The 13953-nt window shown below is 40.0% G+C and overlaps 1 protein-coding gene across 6 annotated transcripts in view; it reads right to left on the bottom strand.

Annotated features, from left to right (window-relative positions):
• Positions 1–13588, bottom strand: part of LOC309658658 (zinc finger protein 136-like) — a 65323-nt gene extending 51735 nt beyond the window's left edge. For 2 of the 6 annotated variants that reach the window (XM_082457489.1, XM_082457481.1), the window contains exons 1-3: positions 11793–13588; positions 3998–4124; positions 3734–3794 (exon numbers count right to left, since the gene is read on the bottom strand). In XM_082457489.1, the coding sequence (XP_082313615.1) occupies positions 3734–3794; positions 3998–4124; positions 11793–11795 (191 nt within the window). In that variant the 5' untranslated portion in view covers positions 11796–13588. Of the gene's footprint in view, positions 1–3733; positions 3795–3997; positions 4125–11792 lie in introns of those variants that run through there. The other 4 variants (XM_082457488.1, XM_082457487.1, XM_082457484.1 and 1 more) reach the window with 4 other exon arrangements.
• Positions 13589–13953: the final 365 nt, after the last annotated feature.

Below are 13953 nucleotides of genomic sequence, written 5' to 3'. Positions count from 1 at the left end.
GGATTTTGATGTGGAACTTGTGAAGACATCAGGGGAAAACTAGACTTCTAAGAAAATGGAAATCAAATATTTGTTGGTGGTGTTGGGGATACTCTTAACTACAGGGGCACAGAATCTGGGAAATAAGCTGCAAGACATTGTCCTCAAACCTCCTATTCATCTGTCTCTCTCCCAGTGTGGTGGCTCCAAAATCTGAAGAATACCCTCTTTGCATCTGCCTTTCAATCCAACTCAGGTAATGCAACTGATGACTTATAACACAGAGTCACAAAGGAGATGAATTCTGGTAAATCTAGCTCCTAACATTACTCACAGGCAATGTATCTCCAACTCTATAGATTTTTTGTCCTATCACAAGTCTCTCTTCTTTTTTTTTAAATTTAATTTTATTTTTATTTGTTTATTTTTGGCTGGGTTGGGTCTTCGTTGCTGCGTGAGGGCTTTCTCTAGTTGCGGAGAGTGGGGGCTACTCTTCGTTGCGGTGCGCGGGCTTCTCATTGCGGTGGCTTCTCTTGTTGCAGAGCACGGGCTCTAGGTGTGCGGGCTTCAGTAGTTGCAGCACATGGGCCCAGTAGTTGTGGCTCATGGGCTCTAGAGCGCAGGCTCAGTAGTTGTGGCGCACAGGCTTAGTTGCTCCACAGCATGTGGGATCTTCCCGGACCAGGGATCGAACCCATGTCCCTTGCATTGGCAGGCGGATTCTCAACCACTGCGCCACCAGGGAAGCCCCACTCCCTTTTTTTTTCAGTACTTATTTATTCATTTGGCTGCGCCAGGTCTTAGTTGCGGCACACGGGACCTAGTTCCCTGACCAGGGATTGAACCGGGGCCCTCTGCATTGGGAGCACGGAGTCTTAACCACTGGACCACCAGGTAAGTCCCATAAGTCTCTCTTCTTAATTCAAATTCTATTCACCAACTACCAGTCAGAAGGAGAGACAAAAAGCAAAGAGGAAAATCATGATTTATGTAAAAGTATACTCTTTGACAACCTTTCCGTACATAAAAATTTATTCCAAGTGTTTAATAGAATGGAAAACTGAAAAAGGCTCCTATACCCATCACCCCCCAAAAAGGATCTTTCTCAGTAAAAAAGGTGCAATATATATAATAGATTAGGGGTATATGGGAACTGCCACCCAAGGCCAGTAGGAAAATACCAAGCTGCCATTTTCAATGACCCTTTAACAGAGAATGAATAGAATATTTTAAAAATTTAAGCCTACCTACATATTAGAAATACATTTTAATTCACCCATGGATCCAACAGACTTCAAAACAGAAAGAGAAAAAAATCATTTGATTAAACTTAAAATCACTACCTTTAAACCTTATGTACTATTGTTGAAAGACAACTTACAGAACACAAATTAATATTATTTTTGAAATTAGTAGAAATCCTATGTCCAAGGATACACTCTAAGAAAGATCCTTGCTAAACACAGTATATTTAAAAACTTTTAAAACAAGCCTTTCATACTGAAGGTTTTCTGGAACATTAGGCATGGATTACTTTCCATCAAGTTATCTCATGTCACATTTATACTTCTTCATAGGAGTTTTCACGTCTAAGGATGTGGGCCAATTGAAGTGTTTCCCAAGCTGTTTACAAACAAGAGGTTTTATCTAGTGAACCTTTTCATGCCTTCGTAAATTACTGTGATAAAAGGCTTTCCCACATTCTTCACATTTATATGGTTTCTCTCCAGTGTGCAGTCTCATATGCCGTCGAATGCTTGACAGAGAAATGTAGGCTTTCCCACATTCCTGACACTGATAGGGTTTCTCTCCAGTGTGACTTCTTTCATGCACTTGAACATAGGTGGAACTGAACGTTTTCCCACATATTTTACATTCATAGGGGTTTTCTCCAGTGTGGGTTCTTTCATGATTTTGAAGAGAACTGTGAGTACTAAATGCTTTAGAACATGTTTTACACACATACGGTTTCTCTCTAGTGTGAGTCCTTTCATGTCTTTGAGAAGAACTGGTAACAAACAATGTTTTCCCATATTGCTTAAATTCATAGGGTTTTTCTCCAGTGTGATTTCTTTCATGATTTTGTAAACCTTTTTGAGAACTAAAACTTAAACCACATTGTTTACATTGATAGGGTTTCTCTCCAGTGTGACTCCATTCATGGATTTTAAGAGAACTGGGATTAATGAACACTTTCTCACATTCTTCACATTTATAAGGTCCATCTCTAGTATGTGTTATCATGTGATATTGGAAGGTTTTGTGCCAGGTGAAGGCTTTCCCACATTCCTTACACTCATAGGGCTTTTCACCAGTGTGGGTTCTTTCATGATTTTGAAGAGATGTGGCACTACTCAATGCTTTAGAACATGTTTTACACACATACGGTTTCCCTCCAGTGTGATGCCATTTGTGCATTCAGAAGGAACTGAAATAACTGAAGCCTTTACCACACTGCTTACATTCATAGGGTTTCTCTCCTCGTGACTCCTTTCATGTGCTCGAAAGGTTTGTTTACATCGAAAGGCTTTTCCACACTGTTTACACTGGTAAGGTTTCTCTCCAGTGTGACTCCTTTCATGGGTTCGAAGAGAACTGTGGTATCTGTAGGCTTTCTCACAGTGTTTACATTGATAGGGTTTCTCTCCTGTGTGAATTCTTTCATGTGTTTGAATGCTTTCATGACAACTAAAGGCTTTTCCACACTGCTTACATTCATAGGGTTTCTCTCCAGTGTGAGTTCTTCCATACTCGTAAGGAACAGTAATAACTGAAGGCTTTGCCACATTGTTTACATTGATAGGGTTTCTCTCCAGTGTGACTCCTTTCATGTATTTTAAGAGAACTGGGATTAATGAATACCTTCTCACATTCTTTACATTTATAAGGTCCATCTCCACTGTGTGTTATCATGTGTTTTTGAAAGGTTATGAGCCATGTGAAGGCTTTCCCACATGCCTTACACTTATAGGGTTTTTCTCCAGTATGAGTTCTTTCATGTTTTCGAAGACAACTGAGAGTACTCAATGCTTTAGAACATATTTTACATTCATACGGTTTCTCTCCAGTGTGACTTCTTTTGTGCATTAGGAAGGAAGTGAAATGATTAAAGGCTTTACCACAGTGCTTACATTTATATAGCTTGTCACCATATTTTTGAAACTTTCCCAGTTCATGTTCAATGTGATATTTCATGTGTCTAGTAAGGGATGAATGATCCATGAAGACTTTTCCACATGCACTGCATTCACATGGTTTTAATCCAGTAGTTTTCTTCTTCAGATTGAGAGATGGAATAAGGCTGAAGTGTTCTCCACAGGAACTACTGTCTTTACGTTCAGAGAGTCTCTCTACCATAGGACTTCTGTGAAAACTGAAAAGCACATTTCTAATGATTTCTTTATTGATCTTATATTTCTTGTATTTATTATGATTTATAGGAATAGTATAGGTTTTCCACCTTGTGTGAACTGTTAGAAATTGAATATACTGAATGTACTGCAATGGGACTTCACCTTTCCTACTATTAAAAGTGATATTCAAATATAGGGTTTATTAATAATATTTGCAAGTGAACTATTTTGCAAACACCTAACATTTATGTCACATTTAAGAAAATGTTTTTGGTAGAAATTTTCTACGAAAAACTAAATTTGAAGAAGGGGCTATTTGTTTTGTTTGCTGGTTTTTAAAATTTCATAATTTACCAGGATTCTCACTTGAGACAATGCTTTGTATTGTGAGTGTGACATACCTTAGGTTTCCCCCCTGGTTTTTGTACTGATCTCCAATGTCATGATCTTCCCATGTTTTTCCTAAAATGCAGACCCAAAAAATTATTCCAAAATATTAGAAATTAATAAGAATTATTTGATTCTATGTCCATTGTTTAGGGTGACCAAGCCCAGTTGATATCCCAACATCCTCCCTTCCCCAATTCCACATCTTAGAACAATGTCAAGTAGCACAAAGCATTTGTTCTCTAATTGACTAGGTGAAAGAACGTCACCATCCTTACCTACTGAGGCCAGGTTCCAGAAGATTTCCTGCATCACATCTCTGTAGAGTTTCTTCTGTGAAGGATCCAGCAAAGCCCACTCCTCCAGGGTGAAGTTCACAACCACATCCTCAATAGCCAATGAGTCCTAAAACACCCAAAATATGTGTACAGTAAGATGCATGAGACTGACAGCACTAGACATCTATACTCCATTTACAGTAAGGTTACTTATGAATCTGTTGTTTCCAAAGAGTTATTCTATGACTTGATCATGAGAAACTTATTCTCTCCATGCTTCCTCGTAAATTTAACGGCATCATGAACACATGGAAATTATTTACACATTATTTCTGTGATCACGTGATAACGTATACCTCATTAATGGTAGAGCCCAGAGATTGCTGGGAAACGACAGAAATGCTATACAAGTGAAACAGATATCATTTTAAAAACATTGATTTTGTGTGAGAAAATTCTTTCATCTTCTCCCTTATTATCCACCATTTATAGCACTCCATGAGGTAGAGGGTCAAATCTGCATGAGTTTTCAATGAATGAGTCTCCTGAGGAGAACTGGAAGCTTTTCTTCCTAGTCCTATCACCAAACATGAGAGTCCAGGGGAACTGTAGAAATAAAACTTTTACCAAAGCCCAGCTGGCCCCACTGTTCCAAAGTCCTCCAGGCCTTTGGAAGTAATTAGATGCACCTGACTGAATGTAAATCTTCTTGTGGGGAAGCACTGCTTTTACGTTGTGCAATAATGATCACAGACTGTGTTCTTCCCTTCTCTCTATGTGTAATTTCATGCAGTTAGAAGGTTATTCTAAACTTAGAGCTCAGACCCGACGAAAAAGGAATAACAACTTAGACCACAAAATCCCTCCACTCATGTGCCTCAGGGATTGTTCCAGCCAAACTGTAGAACACATACAGAGATAATAGCCAGAATAGCTCTTTCTGATCAAACCCTGTTCCCTTGAGGAACAGGTTAAGAGCTACAGATTGCTAGCGAGTTCACTTAAGTTCATATGGGTTGATGGTGAATTTGTCCACGATTATAAAATATGTAAAGGTTTCATCAGTGGTTTCCTCCAAAACAACATACGGTCTCCATTCTGCAATTGCAGGACCTAATGTTTCCTGAGCAGCCACGCTAGCTGCTGCCTGGCCAACTTACACTCTGGAATTTTTGAACCTAAAAGTTGTGATTTTCAATCTTACTAGAAGAGAATGAAAACATCTGAAAGTCTTCCTAGAGCCATGAGACCAATGACTTCAAAAGGCAAACTGGTGTCTCTGGAACTGAGAAAGAGAAAATAAAGACGTTTTGAAATATGCCACAAATATTCTGTTCTTAAGGCCTGTACTGAAAAAAAATGTTTCACCATAGTGTAATGCAAAGACAAAAGGAACAAAACAGATAGAACACACTATCAATAAACCCTAGCATAACTTTTTCTAACAGAAGATTAAAAACACACATAATGAAAATAACTGAAGGAAAAGAGAGACAGAAAGAAACAGAAGATGTAAGTAACAATCACTGAGATTTTTCTAAAATTAATGATAGACAACAACTGTAGATCCATGAATCTCAGTGAACACTAAACACAAAAACGCCTAAAAAGAAGACTAAAGTATATCATACTCTAACTAGAGAAAAATCAAATGCAAAAATAATATATTTTAAGAAGCCAGAGGGGGAAACAGACCTCAGGTATAGAGAAATTAGAATTAAACTGGACATCTTTTCAGAAAACAAACAAGCAAAAACAGAGTGGGTTGAAATGCTTAAAGTTCTGAAATTAAAACTACCCTAAGAATACTACATCAAGGACAATTATCCTTAAAAAACAAGGAAGAACTGAGGACTTTCTGAGACAAAAATTGAGGGAATTTGTCATTACTACATCTACTTTGAAACAAATGTTCAAAATTCATAAGAAAGAATACAAATGATGAAGGTGGATTAGGAGAGGAATAAATAAACATCTTTAATATTATCATATATAACAGATAAGACTTTGTGTAAAATAATATTAGCAACAATGACACTGGTAATGAAAACCTTGTGGATAAGTAAGGTAAGACAGGAGGGAATTGAGAATAGTGTGGTATGAGATACCTGTACAACCAATGAAGAGGTATAGTGTTACTTGACAGAAGACGTAGGCTAATTCTAAATATATACTAAAAACTCAAGGGCAACCACCAAAAAAAATTTTTTTAAATGTGTAACTGATAGGCTAAGAGAGGATTAAAATGAAGAATCAGGTAAAATGCTCAGTTAAAGCCAGAGAAGGTAGAAAAAAGGGGGAAGGCAAACGAAAGAAAGCACAAGGGCAACAAATAGAAACAGAAGAATGTGTGGTAGATATTAATCCAACTGATTAATCACCATTTCAATCATCAATGGTCTCAATACAAGTGAAAGACAAATACAGTAATATCAGATTTTAAAAACTAATTATATGTTGTCTACAAAAAACCCATTATAAATATGAAGACACAGGTAGATGAAAGGTAAAGGGATAGAGGAAAATGCACTATGCCAAAACTAATCAAAAAAAAGCTGGCATTGGTATATGAATTTCAGATAATGCAGATTTCAGCCCAAGGAAAACTCAGCGATAAAAAGGGGCTTTACATACGGACAAAAAGGTCCATTCTCCAAGAAGGTATAACAATCCTTCATGTGTACATACATAGCAACAAAGGGGCAAAGTACTTAAGGAAAGACGTGAAGAAGGCAGGGAGGAATACATGAATCCATTATTATAATTGTACATGAACACCCCCTTATCACAAGCTATAAATTTCAGCAGGCAGAAAATCAGGAAGGACAGAGTTGAGCTGAACAAGCACTATGAAACAACTCAACTTAACTGTAACCTATGGAATGCTTTATGCAACAAGGGCAGAATACACATTCTTCTCAACTTTACATGGAACATTCACTAAGACAGAACACATTCTGGGATATGTAACATACCTTAACAAATCTGAAAGAAGAAAAACCATACAAACTATGCTCTTAGACCTCAAAGGCAATTAATCTAGATATCAATAACAGCAAGAGCTGGAAAACCTCTCAATACCTGGAGATTCAACAACACCCTTCAAAATAATACAGAAGGTCAAAGAAGTCTCAAGAAATATAAAATTTATTTTGAACTAAATGAAATGAAAACATAATGTGTCAAAGGATGTGGGATGCAGCAGAAGCAGTGCCTAGAGGGAAATTTATGCCATAAAACAAATACACTGGAAAAACACCAAGATGTGTAAACAATAACGTAAAAGCATGTACCTTAGGAAACGATAAAAAGAAGAGCATATGAAACACAAAGTAAACAGAATAAAAGAAATAATAAAAATTAGAGGGCTTCCCTGGTGGCGCAGTGGTTGAGAATCCGCCTGCCCACGCAGGGGACACGGGTTCGAGCCCTGGTCCAGGAAGATCCCACATGCTGGGGAGCAACTAAGCCCGTGCACCACAACTTCTGAGCCTGTGCTCTAGAGCCCACGAGCCACAACTACTGAGCCTGCATGCTGCGACTACTGAAGCCCACGTGCCTAGAGCCCGTGCTCCGCAACAAGAGAAGCCACCGCAGTGAGAAGCCCCCACACCACAGCGAAGAGTAGCCCCCGCTCGCCGCAATTAGAGAAAGCCCATGTGCAGCAACGAAGACCCAATACAGCCAAAAATAAATAAATAAAATAAATAAATTTATAAAAAAAAAAAAAAATTAGAAAAAAAGTAAGGTAACTGGGGGATATCGATGGAGAAAAAAATTTTTTAACTCTTGATTCTTTTTTTTTTTTTAATATTTATTTATTTATTTGGCTGCACCGGGTCTTAGTTGCAGTTCGTGGGATCTTCATTGCAGCATGCGGACTCTTAGCTGCAGCATGCATGGGGGATCTAGTTCCCTGACCAGGGATGGAACCCAGGCCCCCTGCATTGGGAGCAAGAAGCCTTAACCACTGGACCAGCAGGGAAGTCCCTAACTCTAGTTCTTTATCAAGATTAATAACATTAATAAATATCTAGTCAAGATAACTAAGAAAAGAGGGAAGACAAAAAGTACAAATATCAGAAAGGAACAAAGGGCAAAATGAAAAAGAATCTGATAAAATCCAACATCCATTTATGAAAACAAACTACTAACAGAGGGAACTTTCACTTCCTGAGAATGAACATCTTCATGAATCCTGTAGCTAAATCTATAACATTTGTTTTTATAACATGATTATCCCTGTGAAACATCTGAAAGAATCCACAATGAAAGAGATAGCTCCTGAAATCAATAAGAGACTGAGATTGAGGGTTAATCAGTTGCTTTCCTATAGACCCACACAAATGTATTCAACTGAACTTGGAGAAAGATGGCAAGGAAATCCAAATGAAAAGGGAACCTCTTAAACAAATAGCACTGGAAATAACGGATATCCACATAAAACACATGCACACACACAGACACACAACAATGAATGCAGACACAGGCCTTACACATTTCACAAAAAATAACTCAAAACACATCATAGATCTCAATGTGAAATGCAAAAGTAATAAACTCCTAGAAAATAATACAGAAGGAAATGTAGGTGACTCTGCGCTTAGTGATGAATTTTGAAATGTAACACCAAATGCAAGGTCTGTAAAAGAAAGAAGTATAATTTCACTTCACTGAAATGAAAACATTCCTGCTCTGAGAAAGAAAAGTGTTAAGAAAATGAAAAGACAAGTCAGAGAGTAGGAGAAAATCTTTGCAAAACATTTATCTGATAAATGACTGGTATCCAACAGATGCAAAGAACTCTTAAAGCTCAACAGTAAGAAGAAAAACAACCTAATTAAAAATGGGTAAAAGATCTGAACAAACAGCTCCCCAAAGAAGACACACCAAAAAGAAATATGCTACATGAAAACATACTCCACATCAAATGTCAATGGGAAATTGAGTAAACAACAACGAGGTATCACGACACACTTATAAATGGCTATAATTCAAAATACTCAGAACGGCAAATATTGGTGAAGATGGGAAGATAATCCTCATTCATTGCTGAGGTGAAAGGAAATTGGTACCCTAACAATGAAAGACAGGAGCTTTCTTTCAAAAAATATACTCTTATTATGTATAGTAAGATTCAGCAATTACACTCCTTGCTATTTGTCCAAATGAATTCAAATCTTATGTTCACAGAAAACCTGTACACAAAAATCTGTAGAGGCTTTATTCATAATTGGCAAGAGTTAGAGTTAAGCAAGATATACTTTAAGAGTCTAATAAATAAATGATCAGTGCAATGAAATACTCTTTGGTGATAAAAAGAAATGAGGTATCAAGCCCTGAAAATACATGGAGGAAGCTTAAAAGTATATTGCTAAGTGAAAGAAGCCAATCTAACAAGGTCATATACCGTATGGTGCCAAGTATATGAGGTTCTGGAAAAAACAAAAGCATGAGACCGTAAAAAGATCTTTGGCTGTGAAGATTTTTGGCTTTGGTTTTAAAGGATTTGAGGGTCAGAGAAAGAGATGAATCAACAGGTTGAGCACAGAGTATTTTTACGTAAGTAAAATTACACTACATGTGCATAAATGATGGACACATTCTATATTTGCCAAATCCATACATTACATAACACAATACAAAAGGTCCACACGAATACAACCTGTGCACTTTTAATGCATCAGTATTGGTTCAGCAATTCTAACAAATGTAGCAGTCCTACAAGATTTAAAAAGCAGTGAATACTGTATGGATGGAGAAGGGTTATGTGAGATCTCTCTATCATCTCTGTTCAATTCTTCTCTAAACCTAAAACTGATCTAAAAACACTTAAGTCTACACCAAAAGAAGAAGAAGAAGAAGACAGAGCTGTACAGTTCACCCCTGAGGACTTCCTGATTTTTCCCTAGGTGTGGTGAACCATGGGTGTGCTTATCTACCAAGGTTGTCCCAATTGAGGGATGAAGGGCAGAAAGTCTCCACTGAGTTCCAATACACCCTGACAATACCTCAGGGTGTACTGTCATCCTTAGTCTATGCACTTCCCCAGACCTGTGCATTCAGTTAATCCCAAGCAACTACCCAGGGAAACAAGGTGTTGGAGACAATGGCTCCTCCACCACCACAGCGTGTTTCAAAGGACTGTAGAAAGAAATGTCATCTCTCCACCGGGAGGCATAAGCCAGAGGGCCAAGGTTTAGCTCCATCATGTAACAAGTAGGTGTGAGTACTCAGTCTGAGCTGACTGGGGTGCTCTTTCCAGTACCAAAGCCATAACAGGCACCTCAGTGGAGCCCTCTATTTTTAAGAGATCCCAGTACATGGAGACAATTACAGCTTTAATGGCGTATTAAGATGGGACCTAGGCAGTGCCTTGCATCAGAAGCCTATGGACAACTTAAGGCCCTCCTCCAGAGAGCCTCCCATCACTGCCAGCAGGGTTAGAGGCCTCCTCATGACACTGATCGCTTTATAGAATTTAAGGAACTCACTTATGTTGGGTTTGAACTAATCTCTTTGCTGTGCCAAACTGAGACAGTGGGTGTTGTCCATCATAACCCAGAGGGTAAGGATCCTTGTTGTAATAGATGAAGGGGCAACAGCCTCTTAAAAGTTATTTTAAAAGTTTTGGTGAGCCTTCTGGAATCTCATCACCTACTGGGTGCCTTTCCCTGTCTCTTCTCTTTCACTTTCTCTGAAATAACGGCCCTTTAAGTAGTGACTGTCTTTTGGACTCACCTCATTCACAGGGTGTAATCCTCCTCCTACTCTCCCACTCCTCCCTTCAGCACTAATGTCTGCGCAAACCCAGCTTCAGTTACACCTTCACTCTAAACACAGATAGGTTCCAGCTGAGACATCAACCCAGGACCACTGGAAGGAGGGCCCCATTCTCATATCCCTGCTCCCGAAGTACAAGGGATTAACAGAAACTGCCAACTCGGAGTTCTCAGTGTATACAACCCAGGCTTGGTGGGGTCAACAATGCAATACAGGGCAGCATAGGGCACAGGAGGAGACCCCAGCAAACAGCAACTCACAGGGCAGGAGCCTCCAGGCTTTCTTATCAGCCCGTCCAGGTAAGAAGCACTAGGGGAAAAGGGAGGGGTGAGGCTTAACTTTCAGTAGTCAAACATCAAATATGTGGATCCCAAGTAATCATTCCAAGAACAAAAACTGTAAGAAAAACAGGCATTCGCACGGGATTGTTTGTGTATAAAGAAACACTAAAAGGATGATGAGGTAGTCATCAAAACTAGTTATCTGAGGGTGGCTGGAGTTAACAGCGGAAGAGTGGAGGAGGATATGCGGGCAGGGAGTCCTGAGATACTTTCCTCCCTTAGGAATTTACACTTTTCTACAAAGGAAACTACTGCAAGATCTGATCCTTTAAACAGTAATGGATATAAACTTGTAATCCATAAAAAATGAAAACCTCCTTTCAAACTAAAAGGACAAGGGACATTATAGTTGGTCCCTCTACTATAGGAAACAGAATGGTCCCTTAATGACCCTCCCCGTGGTCAACGCACAATCTGGAAGAGACACGGGGCTGCGGGTGCAGAGTTGCCCAGAGAGGCTCCGGGGTCGGGCTGAAGACGCCACCCGCATGGACCGGGTCCCGGCTGCCGGCTCAGCCCCCATGCTGCGAATCGGAGGGGACTGAGGTCCGCGGGGCGCTCCCGGTGGATTCGGGTCCGCAGACTCCGGAGTTGACCGCGAAGAGGCCGGTTCCGGGCGCTTCCGACCAGTCCCTCCACCCCGTCTCCGCTCCCCGGGGCAGCACACTCACCATTGCGAGATTTCCTAGGTCTTCCTGCGTCCTTCCCTCGACTCCAACCACCAGAGCAGGTCAGAGCAGAAGAGACGGAAGCGCTACCAAACACCCTGAAGGGTAGGTAAGCCGCCAGCCCTACGCGGTGGGAAGAACCGACGTCCACGCCGGTGCGCCGCGTCGCCCCGCCCACCGGCCTCACCGGCCTCCTGGTTGGACAGGTCCCAGTGCCACACCCCCTCATGCCTGAGTGACAGCTTGTGGGAGGAAGCCTGAGTCAGCGGAACCACTTTCCGTGGTTGGGATGGGACCTGTCCCCGCCTGGCACTTTTGGTTTGTGACAGAAATTTTTCCTTCCCCAGGATTGCCTCTGCTGTCTTCCGCAGCTCCTCGTGCACTGGAATTCCTGATTCAGTTTCAAGACGGAGCAAGTACAGATAAGAGGATGGCTCCGGCCTGCCCTGCCTGGAACAAGGTTTTATGTCCACCAGGGCTCAAGGGCTTGGTGTAAGGCTGTATGGCCATTCGTGGAGCTGTGCTTCTTGTTAAGAAACGCAGACACTTAAATGTGAACTCACTGTCTGTAGTAAAGGGCCGGCTCCATTTTCATCTTTGGTCCTTGACAGCGCTGAACCTTCCACCCATCCCTGCCCCATCCCCACTCATTAAGTACTTAAGGTACCTAATCCCAGCGCACTTGGCTCTGGTAGGAGGTCTGAATCAGTCAGCTGGGTGCCAGGACAAATCTCAGTCAAACCACAGGCTGTGAAGTGTGTGCATTAACTTCTCAGGTGTACATTTTACACTGGAAAAAAATTTATTTTAGATCAGTGTTCCCTGTGTGCCTAGAAAACCTTGAAATGTCAACAGCTATAATATATATATAAGGCAATTGTATTCCTATTTCCACTGACAGAAGAAAAACTATAAATTGTACTTAAAATTGGAATGCACCTAGAAACTCTTCCTGCCCCCATCTTTATTGAAATATAACTGACTAATAAAATTGCATCTAAAGATTAAAACATGATGATTCTGATACTTACACTGTATTGTATAATTGATATTTGCTGAGAGAGTGGATCTTAAGCATACTCACCATGCAAACAAAAATAAAGGTGACTAAGTGAGGTGATGGATGTGTTTAACCTGGAAAGTCTTATATGTTGAGCCAAGATCTTAGATCTTGAGGCAAGAGGAGAAAGTCCTCCTTCTTTCTGTTGGGCTCAGCTATCCTCATAGGGTGTGATAGCTTCCCAAGAGATTGAACTGCAAAACTCTTTTACATTGCAAAATACTTCATGCACTGATTTATTTGAATAGCTTTATGGAGATATAATGCACATACTTTAGAAGGCATCCATTAAGTGTACATTTTAATGGTTTCAGTATATTTGCAGATACACACAATTATCACAATTTTTGAGGATTTTTGTTACTTCAAAAAGAAACTCCTCCGCCCTTTAGCTATCACTGCTAATCTTCTTATCCTCTTCCTCCAATCCCCCAGCCTAAAAAACCACTACTCTACTTTCTATTTCCATATTCTGCTCTTTCATATTAAAAGAATTATATATGGCCTTTAGAAGGACTTCATTCACTCAGCATAATTTCTTCAAGAGACAACTATGCGTGAATATTTCCTTCGTTTTGTGTCAGAATAATATTCTACTGATTGGATAAAACATGTTGTGTTTATCTATTCACCTGTTAATGGACATTTGGATGTTTCTCCCTTTTGCTTACTATGAATCACATTACTATAAAATTCATATATGTTTTGATCGAACATGTGTTTTCATTTTCTTGAGCATGTACCTAGGTGGGATTGATGGGTCATTTGATAATTCTAGGTTTAATATTTGAGGATCTCCCAGACCTTTATCCAGAGCAGTTTCGCCATTTTATCTTCATTCCACCCCATATGAGAGTTCAAATTTCTCCATGTATCCTCGATAAAACTTATTGCCTCACTTTTTTTTTTTTTTTTAACTTTTGGGTTTATTTATTTATTTATTTATTTTATGGCTGTGTTGGGTCTTCGTTTCTGTGCGAGGGCTTTCTCCAGTTGCGGCAAGTGGGGGCCACTCTTCATCGCGGTGAACGGGCCTCTCATTATCGCGGCCTCTCTTGTTGCGGAGCACAGGCTCCAGATGCGCAGGCTCAGTAATTGTGGCTC

This window comes from Balaenoptera physalus (genome assembly GCF_965194825.1).
Source record: "Balaenoptera physalus genome assembly, chromosome: 3".
NCBI lineage: Eukaryota > Metazoa > Chordata > Mammalia > Artiodactyla > Balaenopteridae > Balaenoptera > Balaenoptera physalus.
The sequence above is the reverse complement of the archived record's forward strand: the minus strand, read 5'-3'. Positions and strand labels throughout refer to the sequence as shown.